The sequence below is a fragment of the Hippoglossus stenolepis genome, chromosome 23, assembly GCF_022539355.2.
Source record: "Hippoglossus stenolepis isolate QCI-W04-F060 chromosome 23, HSTE1.2, whole genome shotgun sequence".
Classification (NCBI taxonomy): domain Eukaryota; kingdom Metazoa; phylum Chordata; class Actinopteri; order Pleuronectiformes; family Pleuronectidae; genus Hippoglossus; species Hippoglossus stenolepis.
In genome coordinates this window covers 3,340,373-3,362,656 of record NC_061505.1, presented here as the reverse complement: position 1 = coordinate 3,362,656, position 22,284 = coordinate 3,340,373, and the positions used below count along the sequence as shown (strand labels likewise).

The 22,284-nt window shown below is 44.4% G+C and overlaps 2 protein-coding genes across 2 annotated transcripts in view; one reads left to right on the top strand and one right to left on the bottom strand.

The window, feature by feature from the left end:
• LOC118102977 (serine/threonine-protein kinase DCLK2) overlaps nt 1–7,240 on the top strand; it is a 14,434-nt gene extending 7,194 nt beyond the window's left edge. Inside the window, exons 7-16 of the mRNA XM_047338802.1 lie at nt 70–142; nt 419–524; nt 635–692; nt 841–960; nt 1,044–1,190; nt 1,272–1,405; nt 1,520–1,597; nt 1,801–1,897; nt 2,213–2,293; nt 2,798–7,240. Of these exons, the coding sequence (XP_047194758.1) occupies nt 70–142; nt 419–524; nt 635–692; nt 841–960; nt 1,044–1,190; nt 1,272–1,405; nt 1,520–1,597; nt 1,801–1,897; nt 2,213–2,293; nt 2,798–2,923 (1,020 nt within the window). The 3' untranslated portion in view covers nt 2,924–7,240. The remainder of the gene's footprint in view (nt 1–69; nt 143–418; nt 525–634; nt 693–840; nt 961–1,043; nt 1,191–1,271; nt 1,406–1,519; nt 1,598–1,800; nt 1,898–2,212; nt 2,294–2,797) is intronic.
• A 95-nt stretch (nt 7,241–7,335) lies between these two features.
• LOC118102874 (SH3 domain-containing protein 19) lies at nt 7,336–21,377 on the bottom strand. The gene is given in 18 exon segments (XM_035149442.2): nt 7,336–9,282; nt 9,522–9,616; nt 9,767–9,965; nt 10,085–10,116; nt 10,267–10,517; nt 10,618–10,676; nt 10,824–11,024; nt 11,115–11,394; nt 11,754–12,006; nt 12,724–12,795; nt 12,979–13,342; nt 13,345–14,303; nt 14,385–14,556; nt 14,784–14,919; nt 15,025–15,100; nt 15,330–15,370; nt 17,346–17,382; nt 20,890–21,377. Coding segments are annotated over 18 exon segments (3,423 nt in total). The 5' UTR covers nt 20,978–21,377; the 3' UTR covers nt 7,336–9,174.
• Between the last annotated feature and the right edge of the window lie 907 nt (nt 21,378–22,284).

The following is a 22,284-nucleotide window of genomic DNA, read 5'->3' as shown; positions in this document are numbered from 1 at the left end:
CAAATCTGGAGTTAGAAAATCTATCTTTTCTCTTTCCACACTTTCACGTCTGTCTCGTCTTGTCTCCAGATCTCTCCTCGTCGATCCTCCTCCACTGACGTCAACGGAGAGTCCGAGCAGCCGGAGGACGCCACTGTCGAGGGTGTGTGTTCACGCACTGATTTAAAAAAACTAAGTTTTAAGTTAAGAATCTAAGTGAATTTTTAAAAACAGTTTTTTTTCAAAAGAAAAAGTCGGAGCCAGCGGCAGCTTGAGAGCATCAAGGGTTCGTCCCGGCTGAAAAGACGTTTGAACTTCAGGCGTCAGAGTGAAGCACGAAGTCGTCAAACTCTGAAACCTTCAGATTGGCTTCTTCAAACTGGAGTAAACCAGTGAAACATCCTGAGTAAAGACTAAAACAATCGTTCTCCTCTCACAGTTAACGGGAATCGAACGGTTTCTTCCTCCAACATCAACGATAAATACAAAGTCGGGAAAGTGATCGGAGATGGAAACTTCGCTGTGGTGAAGGAGTGTGTGGAGAGGTGAGGAACGTCCAGAACACAAAACTCCAAATGTTAGCCTTAAAAACTGGGAGGTGGATTGTTTTAGTTCAGAGTTTGTTGATTGACAGGTTGAGTGTTTTGATTGACAGGTCGACGGGAAAGGAATACGCCCTGAAGATCATCGACAAGGCTCGATGCTGTGGGAAGGTAACACTGATATTTATATAAATATTGTGTTCACGAGAGCGGGAGTGATAGTGTGTCACACTGTGTGTGTGTGTGTGTGTGTGTGTGTGTGTGTGTGTGTGTGTGTGTGTGTGTGTGTGTGTGTGTGTGTGTGTGTGTGTGTGAACAGGAGCACCTGATAGAGAACGAGGTGGCGGTCCTGCGGAGGGTTCGACATCCGAGCATCATCCAGTTAATCGAGGTGGACGAAACGCCGTCTCAGCTGTTCCTCGTCATGGAGCTCGTCAAGGTTCTTCCTCCTCTTCCTCATCCTCATCCTCATCATCTCGTTTCTTTAAAGCGTCACCACTCTCATGCCTCTGCCTCCACCAGGGCGGCGACCTGTTCGACGCCATCACCTCCTCCACTAAGTACAGCGAGCGAGACTCGAGCGCCATGGTCTTCAACCTGGCCGGAGCCGTCAAGTACCTGCACCGCATGAACATCGTCCACCGCGACATCAAGCCTGAGAACCTGCTGGTAAACACACACACACACACACGTGCAAACACACACACACACACACACAAAGTTAAGGCGTTAACTGGAGTGTGTGATCAGGTGTGTGAGTATCCAGACGGCACCAAGTCCCTGAAGTTGGGGGATTTTGGTTTGGCGACGGTCTTGGAGGGGCCGCTGTACACCGTCTGCGGGACGCCAACGTACGTCGCCCCGGAGATCATCGCAGAGACCGGGTGAGAAAACGTTTAAGTGTCTTTATGGCTTTGATTCACTCACTGTTTGAGTCACTCGTCAGATTTCTGTTAAAGTATAGAATGAACTTGAACCTGTTCTGTGTGTTTGTGAAGTTATGGTCTCAAAGTCGACATCTGGGCGGCTGGAGTCATCACCTACATCCTGTTGTGTGGATTCCCTCCATTCCGGAGGTCAGCGAACACAAAGCTTCTTATAAACAACAATAAAACCTGCACTCGTTCATTCAGATGATTTAAATGTGTGTCCATCTGGTCCCTGGTATAATATAGTGTCTTGTTTTCTATAACATGAACTTTTATGTGTTTTTTAGCAGATAAATAACCTTCGTCATGTTTGTCGGTTCATTAAAAAGCTGTTTCCTCGTCTTCCTCAGTGAGAATAACGTGCAGGAGGAGCTGTTCGATCAGATCCTCAGAGGGAAGCTGGAGTTTCCATCTCCGGACTGGGACACCATCAGTCTGCCTGCGAAGGTACCACAGCCATTTGACGCTAGACGTAGATGATTGACAGCTGAGATTGACTCGTTTATTGGTCAGACCAGGATTTGTGGGAATATTATGGGCTTCACTTTTGTAGAACGGGAGGAAGGGGAGACGAGTCGTCCATCATCATTTGCAGTTATTAAAAAAAGAAGCTTCAGAACACGTTTTTAAGTTTTCTTCTGTTTTAAATGGATTCAACGTAAACGCATGCCGGTCACAGACAGGTTTGATAAAACAGCTCATAAAGAAGAACAGTGGTCAGTTCCCTGCAGGCTGTTAACTGTCACATGACCTGTTCCCCAGATGCTGATTAGTCAGATGCTGCAGGTGAACGTCGACACTCGTTTCACTGCAGAGGAAGTTTTATTACACTGCTGGGTGACGGTAAGAAAACACACACACACACACAAATACTACACACCTACAGTACAGACCACTAGAGAAGAAATGAGTCACAATGGTTACTAACCATAAAGCAGAAGTTGTTGTTACTCTGTGAAAAGTGAAACAACTTCCTTCCTTGTTCCTTATTTCAAAAGCTGCCTCAGTAAAACAGCCTGAGCGTCAATAACCTTGAGGACGTTTAAGTTGAATTAACTAAATAAAAAATCTAGAATGTCACTCAGAAAAGTTCAAACCTCCACTAAGGCCCAACCGTCTCCAAGTGAAACCACATTTAACTTCACCAGATACAGATTTTTTTCCGATCTGCACTAAATTACAAACACACTCATAATTATCAGTCCACTGAAAAATCTGTTGGTAATCTGTCCACGAGTTTTTGCGTAATCCTGCCAACTAACTAACTAACTAACTAACACAGATGAAAACATAATGAATTCCAATGCTGAACGCTAACAGCTGTTACTGGTGACTGTGTTGGTTTAGGACGAAGCTCCCGTCGACTCCAACGCTGTGAGCAGCACTGAAGACCAGACCAGTGGAGACGCACTGGAACCAGAGCAGGAATTACCAATTCTGGAATCCAAACAAGTTCCTTCACCTATGGTCTAAAACTCACCTCTTGAAAGTTCACCTCCTTGTTTTCCTCAGTGAAAAAAACACAAAATGTCCGGATCAATTTTTCTGGAAACTAAATTACTCTTCCAGAATTCCATCATTCGATCTTGGCCTTTTGATCAACTGGGAACCAAAGGAGTTCCCTCAACACTGCTCTTGAACATAGGAATTAGCTCCCTCAAATCAGTCTCATATGTTCCCTCATCGTATTTTATCTTCTGGAAACCAAACAAGGTCCCACACTGGTGATCTACATCTATTTCCATTTCATGTACTAGAAATTAGCTCCCTCAAATCTGGTCTAGAACACGTCTTTCCAAAGAAAACCCCACCTGCTCAGTCTAGCAGATCTATTTCATCCACTGGAAACCAAACCAGTTCCCTGAAATCTGGTCTAGAATTGGTCGTGATCCATGAAACCAAAAAACATTCCTTCGTTCCTGGTGTAAACACCCTCTGATCAGCTGTAGAAGAGCAATATCTCTTTCCTTTTCATATACTCGAAATGAGCTCCCTAAAATTAGGTCTAGAACTCTGGAAACTAAGCAGGTTCCCACATCCTTCTGGTCTAGAAGCAGTCCTATCTCACCCACTGGACCAGAACCACCAACAACTATGCTCTAGGACACGTCCTCGGTCATTTACTTGAGACCAAACGAGCTCCTTCACCCACATCTAAGAACGTTTTTTCCACTTTCTTGATTTACTGGAAACCAAAAGTGTTCCCCAACCTCCAGTCTAGAATTGATTTCAAAAAACCAAAAGGATTTCCATCTTACTTGCTGGACTGCTCAACTGGAAACAGGTTCTTTAGTATTATATCCAATTAATCAATTGGAGACTTTCCTCAGCTCTGATGTAGAACAGCATTTAATCTACCGAAGACTTTACGAAGTCACGTCTCTGCTGCTGTACTGGAAAGTATTTACATCGTCGTGGATAAGCTCCATTCAACCTCGACCCAACGTCCACTTTGCTCTGTAACAGGAGTCTCCCACTGCTGCTCGAAGGACAGACACCACATCACCACTGGAACAGCGTGAAGGTGCTACTGGACCGTTCCACCACCCGGTGTCTCATGGGACTGATATACACCAGTGTTTCATTTACAGAGCTCTCCCTGTGGTTTAGGGATCTTGTTCTCCGTAGTCCCTGCCTCTCGGTGACCCGGATGTCTTCCATTTATTCTGGGAAACGTCCCGTTCCTCCTGCCTTGACCCTCCTGCTCTCCTTCCGCTGGCCTGAAGGACGTTTCTCATTTCTTCTACTTGGTCCCCACCAGTCCAGGAAGAAATTCAAGTACTGTGCCTGTTTACGCGGCTGATGAATTCCTCCTAACATCCGAAATGCTCTTTCTTCCACAGGTCCTCAGAAACTAGCACTGTACTGATACACAAGGCTCATTGTTTTCAAATATACATTTTGGTGTTTGGTTTACACAAACAGCAAATAGTGGGATAAGAAAATATATATTTTGTTCTAATGTTCTAAACTATCAGCACCAGTAAAACTTTACTACTTAACACATTATAAAACATTTGCTCCTTTTCCAGGAAATCAAACAGCATGTTACCGCTTTAGAGGTAGAAGGATTTTAACTATTCCTCACAACAAATTTAAAATCTGCCCAAATTACTTTTCTATGGAAGATTATTTGGGCCAAATATAAATAAAAATACGGGGGGAAAAAAGATGTTTCAAAATGTCTCTAAACTGGAATTATGGTCGATTTCAAGATTTTTTGGAATCTGAATCTTTTTATGAAAAATATTTGAGTGGACAGATTAATTGTATGGAAAATAAAAACTCAAAACAATGGAGACTTCTCTACACAACTCCCGACCCACCGTCCCTCGCCGGTTCCTCAGGCTTCGTATTGTGTCTAAAATTAACGCAACGACTCACAAACCCCTGAAATTTATTCCAACGACCTTCTGAGGTTGCGATCCTTCGTACGACTGAGCTAAAGGGAACGTTCCAGTCCAGACCTCCAGTTCACGGAGGATGAAATATGTTGTAAATGTTGTAAATATCACTCGTCTGTTGGTGTCTGTCTGTGTGAGTCAGTCGTGAAGTAGGGAAATAGTAGCAGTTTGAAAAAAAAATCAAAAAACAAGTTTTAAAAGAAATAATCTAAGACGCGATGTGTCAGCACCCTGAAAAAAACCTTGTTTTCCCAGACACCGTATATTTAGTGATTTTCCACATTGAACCTGAGACATTTTCACACAGTAAAATGTATTTTAATAGTTAGTTATTGATTCAAATAAAAAAAAGTTACAGACAGAACAAAAGATTCAAGGTTTCTGACGGGTGTTGACGAACTGTGATGAAAGAGTTTTTTACCTGAAAGTTGAGTTTGGTCAGAGCGACGGATTCTCTCTCTTTACACGGTGACATCGTGGGTCATCCACCAATCATATCGCTCCATCATTCATGCCGTCTGTTGATGTTACTGGTCAGTGCGGATGAAGGAAAGGTGTGTGTGTGTGTGTGTGTGTAAATAAGTGTGAGTGTGTATTTGATTTGTAATGTTTGAACTTGAAAGGATCACTATGTGCATTTTGTGTGTGTGTTTGCATTAATGAAGAGAGGGGGGGGGGGGTCATTTAAAAAACAAAAACTTGAAACAAAGTGTCAGTCGTCGTGTGGATCAATGACCTGATGCTGTGACCTCACCGTGACCTTTCCATGGCCTTTACCTTTTCGTCGGAGCCCCTGATTGAGAGTTTGGGGGAAACGAGCGTCCAGGACGAGGGCGACTGGAGGAAAACAAAGGACTGAATGGACTCGGTCGCTTTAAACACATAAAAAAAAAACATTACAACATTAAGCAACTAATCTTTAAGTTTCTAACGGGGGAAGTTTTTAACACGATGACGCTCAGTTCCCTCGTTGTGGAGCGACCTCTGACCCTCGCCTCGAACTGCAGCTCGAATTCCGATCAGTGGCTCGGCCTTTGACCTTCTATGCCTGCTATGAACCCAGTAGTCTTAATTCTTTTCTCTTTGCTTTAAACCAAACCGAACGGAGCCTTGTGTCGACTCTGTCGCGTTGCAGCCACACCTGGGTCGTCGAGCACGTGTCAACGCTCCGACCGCTCTCCGATGTAAAGCTGCTCGTATTCTGTGCAAGTTTACATATTACGTAATATTCTAACTCACACTAGAGTCAAACCCGTCTGGCTACAGTCGAAGAAGAAGCCGAAGTTTGTTTCACATTGCGAACAAGAGAGAAAACGTGTTGCCTTGACCAAATGTGCCATCCTGTGTTGAAACAAAAAAAAAGACGGAAGAAGACGTGTCGTCACTTCTCTCTGGTGTGTCGGGCGTGATGGGAGGAGTCTGGCCTCCATGTCGCTGGGTCCTGGTTTCACTTTGTCTTGACACTTCATGCACTGAGGGAAGAAGAAGGTGCCGAGTTTGGGTGAAATCGACTGATGGCTCATTGTTGCCCCCTGTCCACTGCAGGATGAATTACACACAACAAAGCTGACTCGGTCTGAGTTTGCGACGCGTTAGTTCATTTGTGTTTTCGTTCATGTTGAGGAAGCATCTTGTTGGTTTTGAGCAAATCTACGAAACCCTGAAGAGAACCAGGTTCGGTTCGGTCGACTGTGACCGAGGAGATTTCAGTGATTTGACCCAGGGTGGCTGTAGCTGTGAGGCCCTTTGTGTGTGTGTTTTTAAATCAAATGCAATGTGTGTGTGCGCGTGTGTGTGTGTTATCATTTCACATCATGCCTCATTTTAGACAGAAACTTTTTTTATAAAGTGCAGTAGCAGAACTAGATTAATGAACCAAACGGGGCTGGTTTTCCTAGAAGGAGTCCGAGGTTGATCTTCAGGATTTATGCTGAATTATTTCACAACAGGTTTTAAAACCCAACCCTCTGAACTTATCTAATTTGAAAGACAATCATTTCCTTGTAATGACCAGAAGGTTCACGTAAACCTTCAACCTGGCAGATAGAAATCTGAATAAAGAATCTTTCAACATTTGCTGTAATCGCCCGTAAGAGATTTCTGTTAAACTAATCAAAGACTCAGTTTGCAGTCAAAGTGTTTTTCTTCCTGTGGGACGCTTTTAGGAAAACTAGTCCCGGCTCAAAGTGGAAGGAGACGTGAGAATTTTGAAGACATGTTGTAGACATGTTTTGATGATCTGTAATGTCGATGTGTGTTGATATGAAACCTGTATGTTTGTTGGGATCGGGGACGTTTGGAGGAAACACGAACCCCGATTTGTATCAAGGAAAGATTAATTGGACTGTGAAAATAAAACTGATGCGGTGGCATCACGTGAACCCGTCACGCTCGTCTTCCTGCTGCATTATTAACAAAGATGACGTCACTGTGACCTTTCGCCAGCGCAGAGACATTAAATATACAATGTGCAGAAACAACTGAAATGCCTAAAAACTTTATTTGGATTAAAAACTTGGAATGTTTGGTTATACATAAAACTTTTACACACACACACACACAGAATTACGTTGATGCAGATGAAACCTGTAAGATTTTCTCTCGAACTCTGATTGGCTGTAACTCAAACCTCGAGGCTTTAAAGTGAAACGACTCAGAAAACAGACACAAGAAGTTTTTCTGTGTATCGTCCTCGTCAAAACTACCTGAAGATGTGCTCATTGGTAAATTAGGGGGGTTGAATTATCTGAAAACGTTCTGGTATAAACAGAAATACAAAACTATCCGAATTACAGAGATAAATAACGTCTGCGTAAAAACGTTATTCAGTAAGTTTTAATCTGTACATGTGACAAACGAGATTCATCATCACTGACAACATCTAGAGAAGAGGAGAGAAAGTCGTCCACGTTTCATCTGCAATAAAAAAGTTTCAGTTTGTTGAGAATGACCTGGATTCAGTCCAGAAATACGAGATGCTGTTTTCTGAAATGTATCGTTGTAAAAAAGGAAATGTTGAGGAACACGTGAGGGACAATTAAAGAAAGAGTTAAAGAACAGTACGTTTTCTATGGTCCTAATAAATGTGTGAGAACCAGCCTGAAAAAAATCTAAGATATTGAGAATAAAGTCGTAATATTACGAGAATAATATCGTCATTGAGAAGATACTTGTAATTTACGAGAATAAAGTTGTAACATTACCAGAATAGTGATATAACCAGAATAAAGCCAACATGATATGTGGACTAAACTTACAATTTAACTCTCTTCAGATTCTGACTTCGATTTGTTTTCCTCCATTGGACTAATTACTCGTCACAAAGCGTCACTACAACATTCTCTAGTTCACTGTGTATGAATTATATGACATTAAATCCAGATTATAAATCATATATGAATTTAATCATTTTAATCTGTTTAATACCAATTAAGTTTATTTCTCGTCACTGCCAACGATTTTCCATATGTGCAAAACGCGTTTCTCTCAGGTGCCGTGAAATGTTTCTGTTATCGCTCCTTCACATAAAAGAACGACTTTTTTTCTTGAGCAGTTTTGGAAAATATTCGGCACTGAAGAAACAAGTTATAAAAAGTAACTTCAGTTTTCTTTGTGTAAAATGATCCAGTTTAACGGGAACGTAAATCATTTAACTTTATTTCATAAATATCTACACGTGAGAACTTCACGAAACAGAAAAATGTTGAGTCGATATTTGTCTCACCGCTGAACAATATGGACGTTTCAATCAGTCTCTAATCTGCTCCGGATGAGACGCTCTTCATGCTTCACTTCGTTAAAGACAAAACGAGTGAAGCAGTCGTCCTCTCTCTGGAACTGTCCCGATCCGAAGCTGCACACTGACGCAGGATGTAAAAAGTCTTTGTTAAACTTTCTGTCATCAGACACAAAGAGGAGAAGCTGAAATCGTGTTAAAGCAGCGGCTCTTAAAGGTGCAGTCGTCAGAGTCCATGAGTCAAATCCCCCAAAAAGTAAAATCCAGTTCCACAGAGGAAACATCACGTGGGACACGACACCATATCAGTTTTATTCCGTCGTTAAGGCAGCGAAGGTCCGTCTCGTTCTTCGTCGTCGTCGTGACACTGACAAAGTCTCAAGGCGAAATCAAGTCAAGACTTCTTTGTTTCTTCAATTCAGTCACAAACGGCCGATAAAAGCTGACCAGGAAGAAAAAGAAAAAAGAAATAAAAAAACACTGTCTGTAGGTGGCGCTGCCGTTTCCCGCCCGTTTGACCGAGAGCAGCTACAGACACAGGAAGTCAATCTTTCTTTAAAAATCCCCTCGTCAAAATGTCCTCGTCAGAGAAAAGAAATGTAGTTTTTCGGAAATATCCCACGTCTCCCACCTACAACTCCCAGAATCCACTGCTCATCCACAGACTCCACCTGTGTTATATCATCACCGGCCTGCAGGGGGACACAGCGAGAGAAGGAAGGAGGGGTTTTTTTTTTTAAACAAAGAAAATCTGAGTTTGTGTAATGAACATTGTTTTGGCTGCAAATAAAGAATTACGACGCGTTTCCACTTCCTCCAAAATATCTCGAATACGGGCGCCACCATCTTGAATTTTTGACCCCATCTTTATTTTACGTCTATGGTTCAGAACGAGGTCATGAAACCTCAGCTACTCGTGACGCTCACGTACCTTTAGCGTGAGCTCGTCCTCGCCCATCGCTGTGAAGTCAAACAAAGCCTTGCCCGCCCCTTTAACCGCCGACTGCTGGTCTGGGATTGGCTGGACTGGGAACAGCAGGAGGAAGTAATAGTTAGACGCAAACGACTTTCATTAATGATTATTCTTCCTGCTACAGGTGAAATCACATCTTGATTAATCAAAATGGATTCCACTACATTTACTTAAGACTGAATTTGTGTGTTTGTGTGTTGTACCCTGGTGCGGCTGTGTGAACGCAGCAGGGTAAAGCCCCTCCCTCCCCTCCAGTCTTCCTCTCCTCCACTCAGCGTCTATGTGCTTAATCACTCGGATCAGTGCCCCCTTGTGGAAGGACAGATCCTCTTCAGTCTGACCGGGGAAGTCAAACAGAGCCACAGCCCACTCCTCCACCTCCACCTTCTCCTCCACCTCCACCTACAAACACATCAGTAATTACACACCATTAAAAGACAAATCAGATCATCTGATCATTGAGGAAACAGTTTACGTAGGAAATGTTCATATAAACCAACTTCAGACTTCGACACACTCACCTCAGAGTTCGAGTCCTGTGAGGTCTTTGCTTCTGTGGAAGACAAATGTACTAAATAAAGCAACATTACATTTAAATCTAAAGCTGTGAGAAGTGAATCTTCACCTTTAAACTGAAAAGTGCTTAAACATTATTTAAACTTATTCTAAAGAAAATGAAAAAGGATAATTTTCCTCGGCCCACCGTTACTTTCTATCACTGTCGTATCCATCGCAGTGGCCTTGGTCGTTTCCTCCAGTGATGACGGCGTCTGTGGAAGCGGCTCCACCACCTCAGTGAAGCTCAGGGGGAATATTCCTATTCGCCCGTGGATCTGGCCCCGCCCCCACTCCTGTCCTTTGAGCTCCAGCAGGGCGATGACATCACCCTGGGAGAAGGTGAGCTCATCGCCCTCCTCGCCCTCGTAGTCGAACAAGGCGACGCAGCGAGGGCCGCTGTGAAATGAAAGACAGATTAAAAACGGGGTCTCCTGAAGACAGCGAGTACTCAGGGTCTGTTGTGTAGTTTATGATGTTGTGTGTTTGTGCGTCGGACCTGACGGGAGGAGGGTCTGGTTGATCTTTCTGTTCAGGAGGCTGCACGGGCAGGATGGACTGAACAACACAGGAAAACAACAACTTAACATGAAGTTCTGACCCCGGAGTCTACGTCCACCTTTATTTACAGTCTACATTCATACGTCCTTAAATATACATCAAATAATATCAACACCATAAAGCTTTGAAAAGCTGTTCAGGTACCTGTGACTCCGATAGGCTGACGTCCTCCAGAGCGGGTTTTGATTGGCCGTCCTGATCAGGGACAGGCTCTGGTTGTGTGTCCAAGTCCAGGAGACACTGTGATGGGTTGATGAGCGGGACAACGGAGGTTTGACCAACTCCTTCATCAGGGAGACGCTCTGAGGGCAGCGGGTCGTCCAGGACAATCAGGACTTCCTGTTTCTATGGCAACATTGTGAAATAACACACCTCAGGCCTCAAAATAAATGAACTTGTATTTGTGTGTGTGTGTGTGTGTGTGTGTGTCCACACCGTGTAGCTGGTATAGAGAGGATGTCCAGGTTTGGGCCGGGGGGGAAGAGGGGGTCCTCTTTTTGAGGGCCTCTGAGCCGGCAGCTGATTGGCTGTTACAGGAGGGGGAGTGGTCTGTGAACTCTGGGCGGCTGGTGACACGGAGAGAGTGGGACTGGCTCTGGAAGACGGAGGGATCTGGTTGGCTGAGGAGGTCGAGTTGACGGCTGGAGGTGGCGGACGCCCAGGAATGGATTTGATTGGTGGAGGACGGAGGGGGAGGAGCTTTTCCCCTGAGGGCCTGAGGAGAACAGAGTGACTCAGGTGTAAGAAGTAATTCTCTAAAGGCAGACTTGAAATTCCCTCGAGAGGTATCGCGATCACAAAAATGTGATGGACAACCTGAAAACAAAATGCCTCCGGCCACTAGGTGTTGCTGGCACGGAGGAATAAAACCACACCAGAAGAAAGAAACACTGAAAACCATCATGTCTCCTGTAATGTGTTATTCCCTCAATCTTACATTGCTTTAGTGTAAATGTTCTGAATCATTGAGTTTGTATTTATCAGACTGTACTTGTATCTCTCTGTGTGTCTGTGCTTGATTTGTATCTACACTGAGCTGCTCTCACATCGAGACTCAGGAAATCTCCGTCTTACCGGCGAGGAAGAGGAGGGTCTGAGGGGTTTGCAGCTCTGGTAGTTTCTGCTTTATGCTGGATCACAGGGCTTTTCCTCAGGGACGGAGCCGGAGCTGTGACGGGGGGTTTGGCTGGAACCGGAGTGGCGGTGGCGGCCGGTGGTGCTGATGGTTTGGGGGTTGGAGCCGGAGCAGTTGCAGATTTGGATGAGACCGGGTTTGGATCCGGAGGCGTTGGTGAAGTTCCAGTAGGTTTGGGAGCCAGATTTGGAACTGAAGGTGCGGAGTAGAAGTCAGAATACGTTTTAAATATATTTCATAATTACTTCCTATTCATATCAGAAGGTTAAGTTAGTGAACAATAGTGAAATTAACATTTTAGGAAGTAAAGGAAAAGAATACACAACAAAACTGCTCATTACCAACTTTATTTAAAACCAAAACAAACTTCATATTGTTCTCATGTAAATTGGGCTTTTACTGTGAAGGAGCTGCAGCCACACATTCTGCTCCAGGTAAATCAGAAGTATGGAAAGTATCTCACGTACACACCCACACCCACACACACACCCACCCACACACACACCCACACACACACACACACACACACACAGTTAATCTGGAAGCCTCTGGGTACGGGGGCGTGACATCTCTGACACTCTTTAGACAGTAAACCTATCAGAGCAGACTCTGCTTCTTGGAGGCGGGACCAGGAGCATTCAGACAAAGAATGAACAGAGGTTTATTCTGACAAACCACAAACAGAGGGGGCTCTTTTTCTCCTCACACAATCACAGCATTTGTCTTTCACAATGTTTGGATTGCATAATGTAACATACACGCACACATTAAATCTCTCCACGTTTGCATATTTATGCCACATAACAAGGACGCAAGGTTTACGTCTGTAAGCTTTCAAATGCTCCATTGTGCTACAGCTACATCCAGCTTAGTGTTCACACACACACAAACACACACACACTCTCTTACCGCTGGCCCTGCGTGGTGAGGTCAGCGCTGCCGGTTTGGTCGGGACGCCTGGACGAACACTTCCTACTTTCACTGCAACAACAAGAATCAGAGGAGAAGAGATAAAGACGATTCGGTGAAGGCAACTTTCATTAAAGCACCGATACATTCTTATAACTAATAAAATATCAAATCCTAATCCAATATCAACACAATGTTTTTGGAGTTCCCACTCTCTGCAGGCAGAGGTACAGATTACAGTTTAATAACACTCACCAGTTGGTTTTGCATCGTCCTGCGTCTCTTCAGCCTGAGGCTCGGCCTGTGCTCCACCGCTGACCTCCACTGAGGGTCTCGGGGGAAGAGTCGGGATGGTTTGCCCAGCTGTGTTGCTCTTGTCCTGTTGTGCTGCTCCGATGCCGGCCCTGGGGGCAACTGGAGGTCTGGGTGGAGGTTTGGGGTTTGGAGCTTCACTGAGAGAGGGTGTGAGTTTGGGTGGAGGGGGCCTGGGGGCCGGGACGGGGGCCGGGACGGGGGCCGAGGCAGGAGAAGAGACGTTAGATGACGGGGGTGTTTCTGTAGGAGACTGTGGTTTTGGTGCGACTAAAGGTTTCAAGGTGCTGCAGCAGGTTTCAGGACACAAGGTGCTGCAGCAGGTTTCAGGACACAAGGTGCTGCAGCAGGTTTCAGGAGAAAAGGTGCTGACTCTGGAGGCGTTGGAGTTTCAGCGTTTGACTCCTCAGACAGAGATTCACGTGTTTCCTGTGCAACCGACTCTGACACCTCTGCTGTCAAAGCACCATCTTCCCAGAAGACTTTGCTGGATGGTTTGGAAGTGTGTGAAAAGTTTTTGGGTTTTGGAGCGACAGTGGGAGGGGCAGATTTTGCCGGTTGGAGACGAGGGCGTGGCCGGGGTTCAGGTTTCTTTGTCACAACAAAGTCTCTGTCGTTAGTGTCGCCACAGCTCCCATCAGCCACCTGCTGCTGCTGCTCGAACGCTTGGATCCTCGCTTTCAGCGCCGCCATGTCCTCTTCCTCGCTCTCTGACTGGCTGTGACCACTGCTGTCGCTGTGGGGATCAGGAAAGCCCCAGTCGTCTGAGCTGAAGGCGTCGAGCAGCTCCTGCAGGTACTTCCCCTGACTAACTTCTTGGTTGGGGGTGTCAGCCTGAGCACGGGCGGTGAGCGTGGCCAAACCGTCCTCACGTAGCTTCACCAAAGTCTGAACTTCGACCTCGCTCCTGCTGATTGGCTGGACACCGAGCTTAGAGCGAGGGCGTGGTCTAGGACGCTCCAACGGGACTTGAGAAGAAGCAGAGGGAGGAGTTGCGGAGTCAACTGCAGCAAAAGCCTGATCCCGCTGGTCAGTTTGGGCACAAGTGGTCGAGGTCAAAGGTGAACAAAGCTGCGTGAGGACGTCACAGCACTGTGTGTGTGCCGAGGCGTGCGTGACCGTCTCGGGCTCCGTGTTTGTTCCGACACAGTCACTGTTCAGGGAAGTGAGTGTTGATTGGCTGGCGGTGGTGGTGATGTCATCGATGTGAGATGATTTGGGAGGATGGGAGAGAGGGGAGGGTCGTGGGGGCCTCACCGGTCTTCTCACTACAAAAGGAATAAATTATTCTTGTAAATATTCACAATCAAAATGTCAGAGTACAGTGAATAATAATGAGCAGCACTCGCCCTGAGGGTCTTGTGGATCAGGAGCAGATCCTGGGTCAGTCTGTGTGGCGATGGTTGTTGTGGAAATCGGACGTGTTAAGGATGAAGATGAGGATGAAGAGGAAGAAGAAGAAGGAAGGAGAACCTGCTCCTGTGTCTTCTCCCTGATTACCTCCTCGTACGAAGGAGGCGGCTGATGGAGAGTAACAAGGTCAAAAGGAAAATCACAACAAAGATACAACTGGAAAAGAGAAAAAGGTTTAAATGTCCACTTTATGCTGTTTACCATCTTTTTGTATGCAATCTTTTCCTTATTCTCATTACTACTATAATAATTGCTTCCTTTTCCCCATTAGCAACACGTCTTAGTTGCTAATAATGTTTTTTGCAACCCAGTTCCGATGAAATTGACTTGATTACCTGTATGGACGGAGGGATTGTGGGTCCCCAGATCTGTGCGGCAGGAGGAGGGGGTGGTGGGAAACCCCCAGAGGCCCCTGGGAACCAGGAGGTGGAGGCCAGCGGCTCTGCAGACAGGATGGTGATCTCCGGTCGCCTGGCAACAAGTACAGATAACAGGGCTGCAACAACCGACCAAAAGCACAACCTGACACGACAACAATAATTCAAATAAAACCACAGCGATCCGGCAGCGACTCACCTCCTGTCTCGCTCTCGGTCCCTGTCTCGCTCTCTGGTGTTGGACGTCTCGGAGAGAGAGGTCGACCTGGTGGAGGCTGACGGACAGGAAACAGCTCAGAGTTAAACACAGACGACTGGAGCGTCACATGACGTGTGGGAAACGAGCAGAGGCTGAACATTTAGGTGAAGTTATCAAACAGTCATTTCAAGAACATGAGCATGTCCAACCTCCGCTGCATTTAACTAACCTTTATTTAAAGTTCCAGTAAAGACACTATCACTAAATAGATGTTAAAGACGTAGAGAAAGAAGAACTTCACTCACTTCTTTTGATGGCAGCTCTGATGGACGAGAGAGGACCCTGGCTACAGAGAGAGAGAGAGAGAGAGAGGAAAAAAAGGAAACTGTGAGTCACAGTATTTCACCTCTGTTTCCATCTCCTCCCTCTTTAAAGCTCTCTCTCTCGCTCGGTTTTCCAGTGACAAACATAGCTCGCTCGTCCCACCCACTCCTCAGTGTTGGAAACCCACACATCCACATTTTTCATGACGTAATTTGTAAAATGTTTGTTTTCTCTTGAAGCTGAGTGTTCGCTGCCTTGCTCTAGGGGAATAACAACGGCCCAAGTCTCAAATTAACAACAGATTCAAAACCACAGATTGTTGACGGGTCCAAGGTCTCGAACACAAGACTCTAAATAAAGATGGACGATGCATCGCCACTTCCTCCCACTGTAAAAAATGAAGCTAAACTATCTTTGTATCGTTGTGTGTTGTACTTCTTTAAGAGTCAGGTTTACGCACCTACAGTGAAACCACAACATACGGACGGAAAACATGGAGGTCATACTGGTCAAGTGTGGGAGTAACAAACCTGCTAGCTCAATGTTTTCTCCTCCTCCTACCACAACAAACACACGAGAGAAATGTCACCACCTCTTTTTTTTGATGTTGCTCCACTTTCTTTAACTAAAACCCTCTGTGGGGTTTTTTTTCAATGATTTTTTTTTTTACTGTTTAAAATCTTTCAGGATGAAGAATTTGCCGAAATCAGAGAAAGAAAGAACTTGAAAACTCTCCCCTGGTTCTTCCCAGTCGTCAACTTGTTGGCATCCAGGCCGATCAAACTGATTCACAGATATTTCAGCGGCTCGAGGTTCAGAAACCGAGCCAAGAATTCTTCCCACTTTAAGAGAGACGTAGTTGTTGTGATGCAGCGACTCACCCAGACGACAGAAGGAGGTCAGACGTCTTTCTGCAACTTTTTATTTCTCTCAGGCTGTCTTTTCAACTGTTGAAGTGTTTTCTGCTCTTTGTCTGTGCTCGTCTCTCTTTCTCACAGAGCTGTAAACCAACGTGACTCACCCCCCCGACACTGTCCAAACCCTCCGCTTCACTTTCAACACTGACGGAAAAATACTCCTCTTTCCATATCCGACTGTTCACTGAAAAAAGACCAGTGGGTTGGACAAAACAAAAACACTGAGCGAAGCCTGGTAAATTCATTGTACTGATTTTATTTAGACACAAACAGACGATACTAATTTGAACTCAATGCTATTTTTTTTTTTATGCCGAGTCTTTGTAAACACTGTTTAGTTTCCACTAAGGTCACACCCGTACAGGCAGCTGACCAATCGCGAGTCAGCCTTAGCTGTCAATCATGACGTCACAGCCCATTTTTACATCATCAAATAACTAGAAGAAACGTGAACACTTGAACAAACATCAGTGTGATAAGAACTTTATAAAACGACAGAAACAATCTTTGAGAAAAATCTGTTTAACGTCTACTAGTTTTTTGTTTGGTCCATGTCCCATCTGCTAACATAGAGGAGGCAGGGTTTATGACCTATACTGCAGACAGCATCACTACAGAAAATCTACTCACACATGTGCTCCTCCACACTATTTTCATCAAAGAAGCACCCCCACCCCCTTGGATCTCTGGGTCTGACACACTCCTGAAAGTATTTGGTGCTGTTGGCCGGTTGGCATAGCAACTAGCCAGAGAAGTCACAGGGTTTAAAAGTGTGTGTGTGAGTGTTTATTGGGGAAACAGAGCCTCGGGTTTGGGTTTATTTTACTTTTAAAAGTGAAGGTTGTGAAACAGTGGAAATCCCCTGAGGCACGATGACACAGCAAAATAAGAGACTGACAATAAAATAAATAAATAAATAAATCTTTTTTTCAGGCTGTAGTTTCTGAGTTTGGCAGATGTCTTTTTTTTTTTTTATGAGAAATTCCCTTTGTCACATCCAAGGTTTTCAAGGTGTTTGTATCTCTATCGTTTATAACGTTGTGTGGAAGTGTGGACGGAGCCAAAGGAAAAACATTTTACCTGTGACGATGCTCGGGCTTACGTCTGTCAGGACGACCTAGGGAGAGAGAAACAGAGATTGTGATTGACACTTGTGTTCGTCAAAAATGTGTTTACCTTGACATGAAGGAATCAGCACCATCTTTAGAAACCACATCAAAACAGGAGCGTTTCAAGGGACTTTGTGGGCCCCAGGCATGAGGGACCTGGGGGGCCATGCATAAAACCACAACCATTTTTAACCAAACCTCTAACATGGCGAAACTTTTGGCAAAAAATTAGCGGCACGGGGCCTCGTTAGGGAGTTTCCGACCAAGGTGTCGTTGCGTCATCTTCGGTACGTTGCTGATCATAGAATTCAAGGGGGTTCTCACAAAATTGACAGGGGCCGGAAAATAATTGCCTGCTTTGCCCCCTCTGTTTTAACACCCCTGCTTCAAAATAAAATACCCATAAAAAAGGAGCCACATCACCGTCCTCTGCTGACACTTTAGTTTGACGATCAGGTAACGATCACCACAATGACGAGCACTCACAAACGAGAATGAAGGGAAAAGTAAACGTGTCCTCGTCTGAACCGCCTGTCATCACCTTTCAAGGTGAACAAAGAAAAAGAAAGAGGACAGAACTTTTTTCTCTCTGTGAACATTTCCTACCTCCTCTCCTTCTCTTCACATCACAACTGATCAGTAGCTCAGCTCCCGGCAGCGTCCAGAGAAACTAAGCGTTGACGTGTTTGGAAAAGATTTGATTCTATCCTTTTTATTCTTCTGTTGAAAACTCCAAATTTCTCTTTCCTCCACTCTGTCCTCTTCTTCTCTACTTCTCTCCTTCTCCAAACGTCAGACCGGACCGCCCAGCTGTGCTGCCCAGCTTTCTGGTTGGCAGCGACCATACAGGAAGCGGGGCTGTGATTGGCTACGGTGAGATTCTGCTGGAGTCATCAGGTCTTTTAACACTTCCAGATGTTTGATCTGAAGCAGGCTGACTGAGCGCTGTGCTGGAGCTGCGTTCAAACATGCAAATGCACAGCGCAGCAAAAATTCTCCGCAGCGCACCGACAGTCATCTGTTGGATTTTCCCGGTAGGCACCAAGGGGGCAAGGTTAGAGGTCAAAGGTGAGAGATGAGCTCTAGAAGGGATTTCCTGTTTTGCGGAAGGAAACGTCATTAAAAAGGGAAAGACTTGGGGATTTAAGGAAGTTATGAAAGAGACTAAAGGAATGTCTCTAGGAATTAGGAAAGTGAATGATCGACAGTCATCATGACGTTTCTGCTTTGAAGCAGAATTAATGTGCGTTACTTTAAACAACACAAAGTAAGCTTTACTGAGCAACAGCGCCCTCTGCAGTCACACATGGTATTAATTCTGTTGGGCTGCAGCGGAACCACGATGCAGTTCATTAACGCATGACGTCACCACATTCACATTGAACGAGCAGTGTTTCATACGAGTGGAAAACACGAGTCAGCACCTTTCACTCTTTAATCTCCAAACGTCAGTAGAACCTTTATTAACGCAGGTGTAATTCGACCCGAGACAGTGACTTTCAACATTTTGCCCCGAAGCTAAGGAGCGGCTGAACACAAACCTTGTGGTAAACAACCGAGTTCAGATGCCCAAAAAAATTAATCACAGATTGCCGTTAAATCCACAGGGAGCAGAACCACAGAAGAGGAATGCTGCACACAAACACGCAACCTTATTGTTGGTGCTTTCCAGAGTTTTGAGTTTGTGTCGTCGCTAAATGTGTCAGTGTCCAAACGTTTTCAAGGATTTCTGAACTAGATTTCCTGCACGTTCGCTCTTGGGAAAACAAATGTGAGGGACAAAAAAATAAGAAACATGTTGGATCTAAACTCAGCGACCTCAGCTTCTCACAATCACATGTTGCACAACAGCAGCTGACTGAGACTCGGAGGGACACATGCTCCCAGATCTGTGTGCGTCAACCATGTTGAAGCCCGTTCACAGTTCCCTATTATCAACCGTCACCTGATATCACCTGATATCACCTGTCAGAGCCACTTCTCCTTGTGTTCATTCCAAACAAACTGAAACCAGGATCAAAACACATCAAACACAAGACTTAATGGAAACTCTACGTCGTCTATTCGAGTACAGACTGTAAAATAAAGATGGACGATGCGTCTCCACTTCCACCACTTTGTACAAAAGAGGAAAGAAACAGGAAGTATTTGTCATTTTCCAAAAATATGCCCCGTCCTAAACAGAGGGATGAAGTGACGGTGAAATTATACGCTTGCCTTACACACAAACACGGTGCTGAAAGGCGAGACATGCTGAATTATATCTTGTGTTTCCCTGAATGAGACTTGTACATAATGGTTTTAAGTCTTGGCACAGGCCTGCACCATTACAGCCAACTGGGAATGTGTGTGTGTGTCTGTGTGTGTGTGTGTCTGTGAGTGAGTGAGAGAACTTTGACCCACATGATGAGATATTTACATGTTGATACAAGAATTTATGGCTTTGGGTTTGAGCAGGTTACACCCACAGTCTCACACAGTGAAGTTCAACCTCTCTCTGAACCTCACATCAGCAGTTTGAGACTGGGAGCGCACAGGGAGACATGTTGGTCTATCAAATATACGAAAAAGGTATTTTAAAGAAATTGTGGTTCCTATAAACACAAAGTTAACATATTCAAACTGCCTGGTGTATATTTTTAAAATATTTATTCTCTTAAAACTTGTGAAAGAATTTATGCTTAAGCGATTAGTTGATTGAGCCATTAGTCAATTACCAGAAAATTAATTAGCAATAGTTCTGATAGCATTCTGCGGTTCTGGCTGCAGGAGGCGCTCTCCTGTATCATACATCACAATAAACTGAAAAGGTTTTTGTTTCGGGATTTTTAATCGTACAGAACAAAAAGAAACTGCCACCCTGGGATTGAGGAGATTTGAGATGGGCATTGTTGACTTTCAAAAGCAATCTATATCTTTAACTAGTAAATAAACTTATAGTCACTCATAGTTTATATATATTCAGCAAATTGAAGCAGTAATTTGGTGATATTTTAAATCCAGTTCATCAGTCCCATGAGAGATTTAACAGGGAGACATCAAATATCACAGACGTGGAGCGAGGAGGATCCCATTGAAGTCAAGGAAACTAAAACTGAACAAAACCAAGAGACAAACGCAGAAATTCAACATAAACAATATAAAAATCTAATCACAGGAGTGTTTTCGAGTTGTTATCTGGACATTTAAAGTTATATTTACATCAAAAGTTCCCATTTAACTTGTGACAACTTCTTTTCCAACATTTACTATATAGATAATTTAGTTAAAAGAGTATTTTGAGCTGTTATCTGGACATTTAAAGTTGTATTTTCATCATAAACTCCCATTTAACTTGTGACAACTTCTCATCAACATGAACTCTATAGAAACCTTGGGAAGTTTCTGTGTGATGTTGTTTTTACATTCTAACCTGTGACAACTTGTTTTCCCAACATGTCTGAACAAACGAAGTGTGTAACAGGTGAAATCTGAACAAACAGGATGAATGTCAGGGGACATTTCGGCTCGTTTACCTCCGGAGGTGTGGGGCTGTCGTCGGACCACTTGCTCCCGGCTCTCCCTCATGTTTTCCTCCTCTTCCTCGGAGCGAGCCTCGGCCATGTCTCCTCTCCGCTCTCCGGTGTTGTCCTCGGGGGAAGTGAAACGGAGCCGGGTCAGAACCACAGGCTGTTTACGAGGAGGTCACAACTCCCGACATTGTTCCTCCTCCTCCTGCTCCTGCTGCTGTTGTTGTGTCGTCGCTAAACATCCAGCAGCCGCCGCGCGACCACAGCCTCGACAACCCGGGACAAGTTCACCCGAACACGGCTCGGCTCCGTGAGACGCTCCGGCTCCGCACGAAGCAGCCGCGGACACGACAACACCGCTCAAAGCCGCAGTTACGTTCAAACTGCGCAGTTTGAACGTAACTGCGCAGTTTCTTAACGTCAAGTTTCGGGTGAAGAGTTTCTGCGCCGCGAGCTCAGCGCACAGCTGCACGCGCACCGGCCCCGTGACGTCACCAACCGACTTTTAAAAAAAAAAAAGAGAAAAACCTGGGAAAACAAATGGCGGACCCAACAATTAGCATGAATAGAGTGACACAAGCTAAGCTACATGGCTGAAGTGGTGCTAATGAGCAGTGGTTAAAGACATGAGGAACAAAAAGAGACGTTAAATTACCAGAAATATGACGCACAACAACTGCAATGAGACAAAAATGACCACAAATGATGCTGAAAATAACAACGACACACAAAGAGGGACACGAAACAACTCCGAAGAGATGCAGAACCACCCAAATAATAATAAATAACTGCTGGACACAAACTAATCCTCTTGAGAAATAACCCAAAGATGCAAAACAACCAAAATATAACACAAAATAAAAGACAGAAAACAAACCTAAACACATACAAAACGACTACGGACAGAAACAAAATGTTCACATAGAGAAAAAGAAAATCACAAATGACACAAAACAAAGCAGCCGTTGTGTTGTCACTGCTTTTATAGACAATTAAAAAAAGGATAAAATAAGAATAAAGCTGAAATCTTAACAGGCTGAACACGACAGAGACAGATGACGATGGATGATGAAGAGCGACTCAGTGTTGATCAGTGTCAACAGTGATTAACAGGTCGAGACAAGCAGAGAGGTTTTAGTTTGAAGACTTTAAAAGAAAAAGACACAATAACTAGTTTGTAAACCTGCATTTTTTATTTTTTTTTATTTTTGCAGCATCTGTGTGATTTCTCTTGTATTTTGGGGTCCTGATGATTTGACACTTTGTTTTATTGACAGTTATGTTGGTGACAGAACATCATAGATGAGATTATGGTTTAAACAAAGACAGAAAATCATGTATTGAAAGTTAAAACGACCCAGAATGAAAGTTTGAGATTCTGTCACTTTGAACTTTTCCATT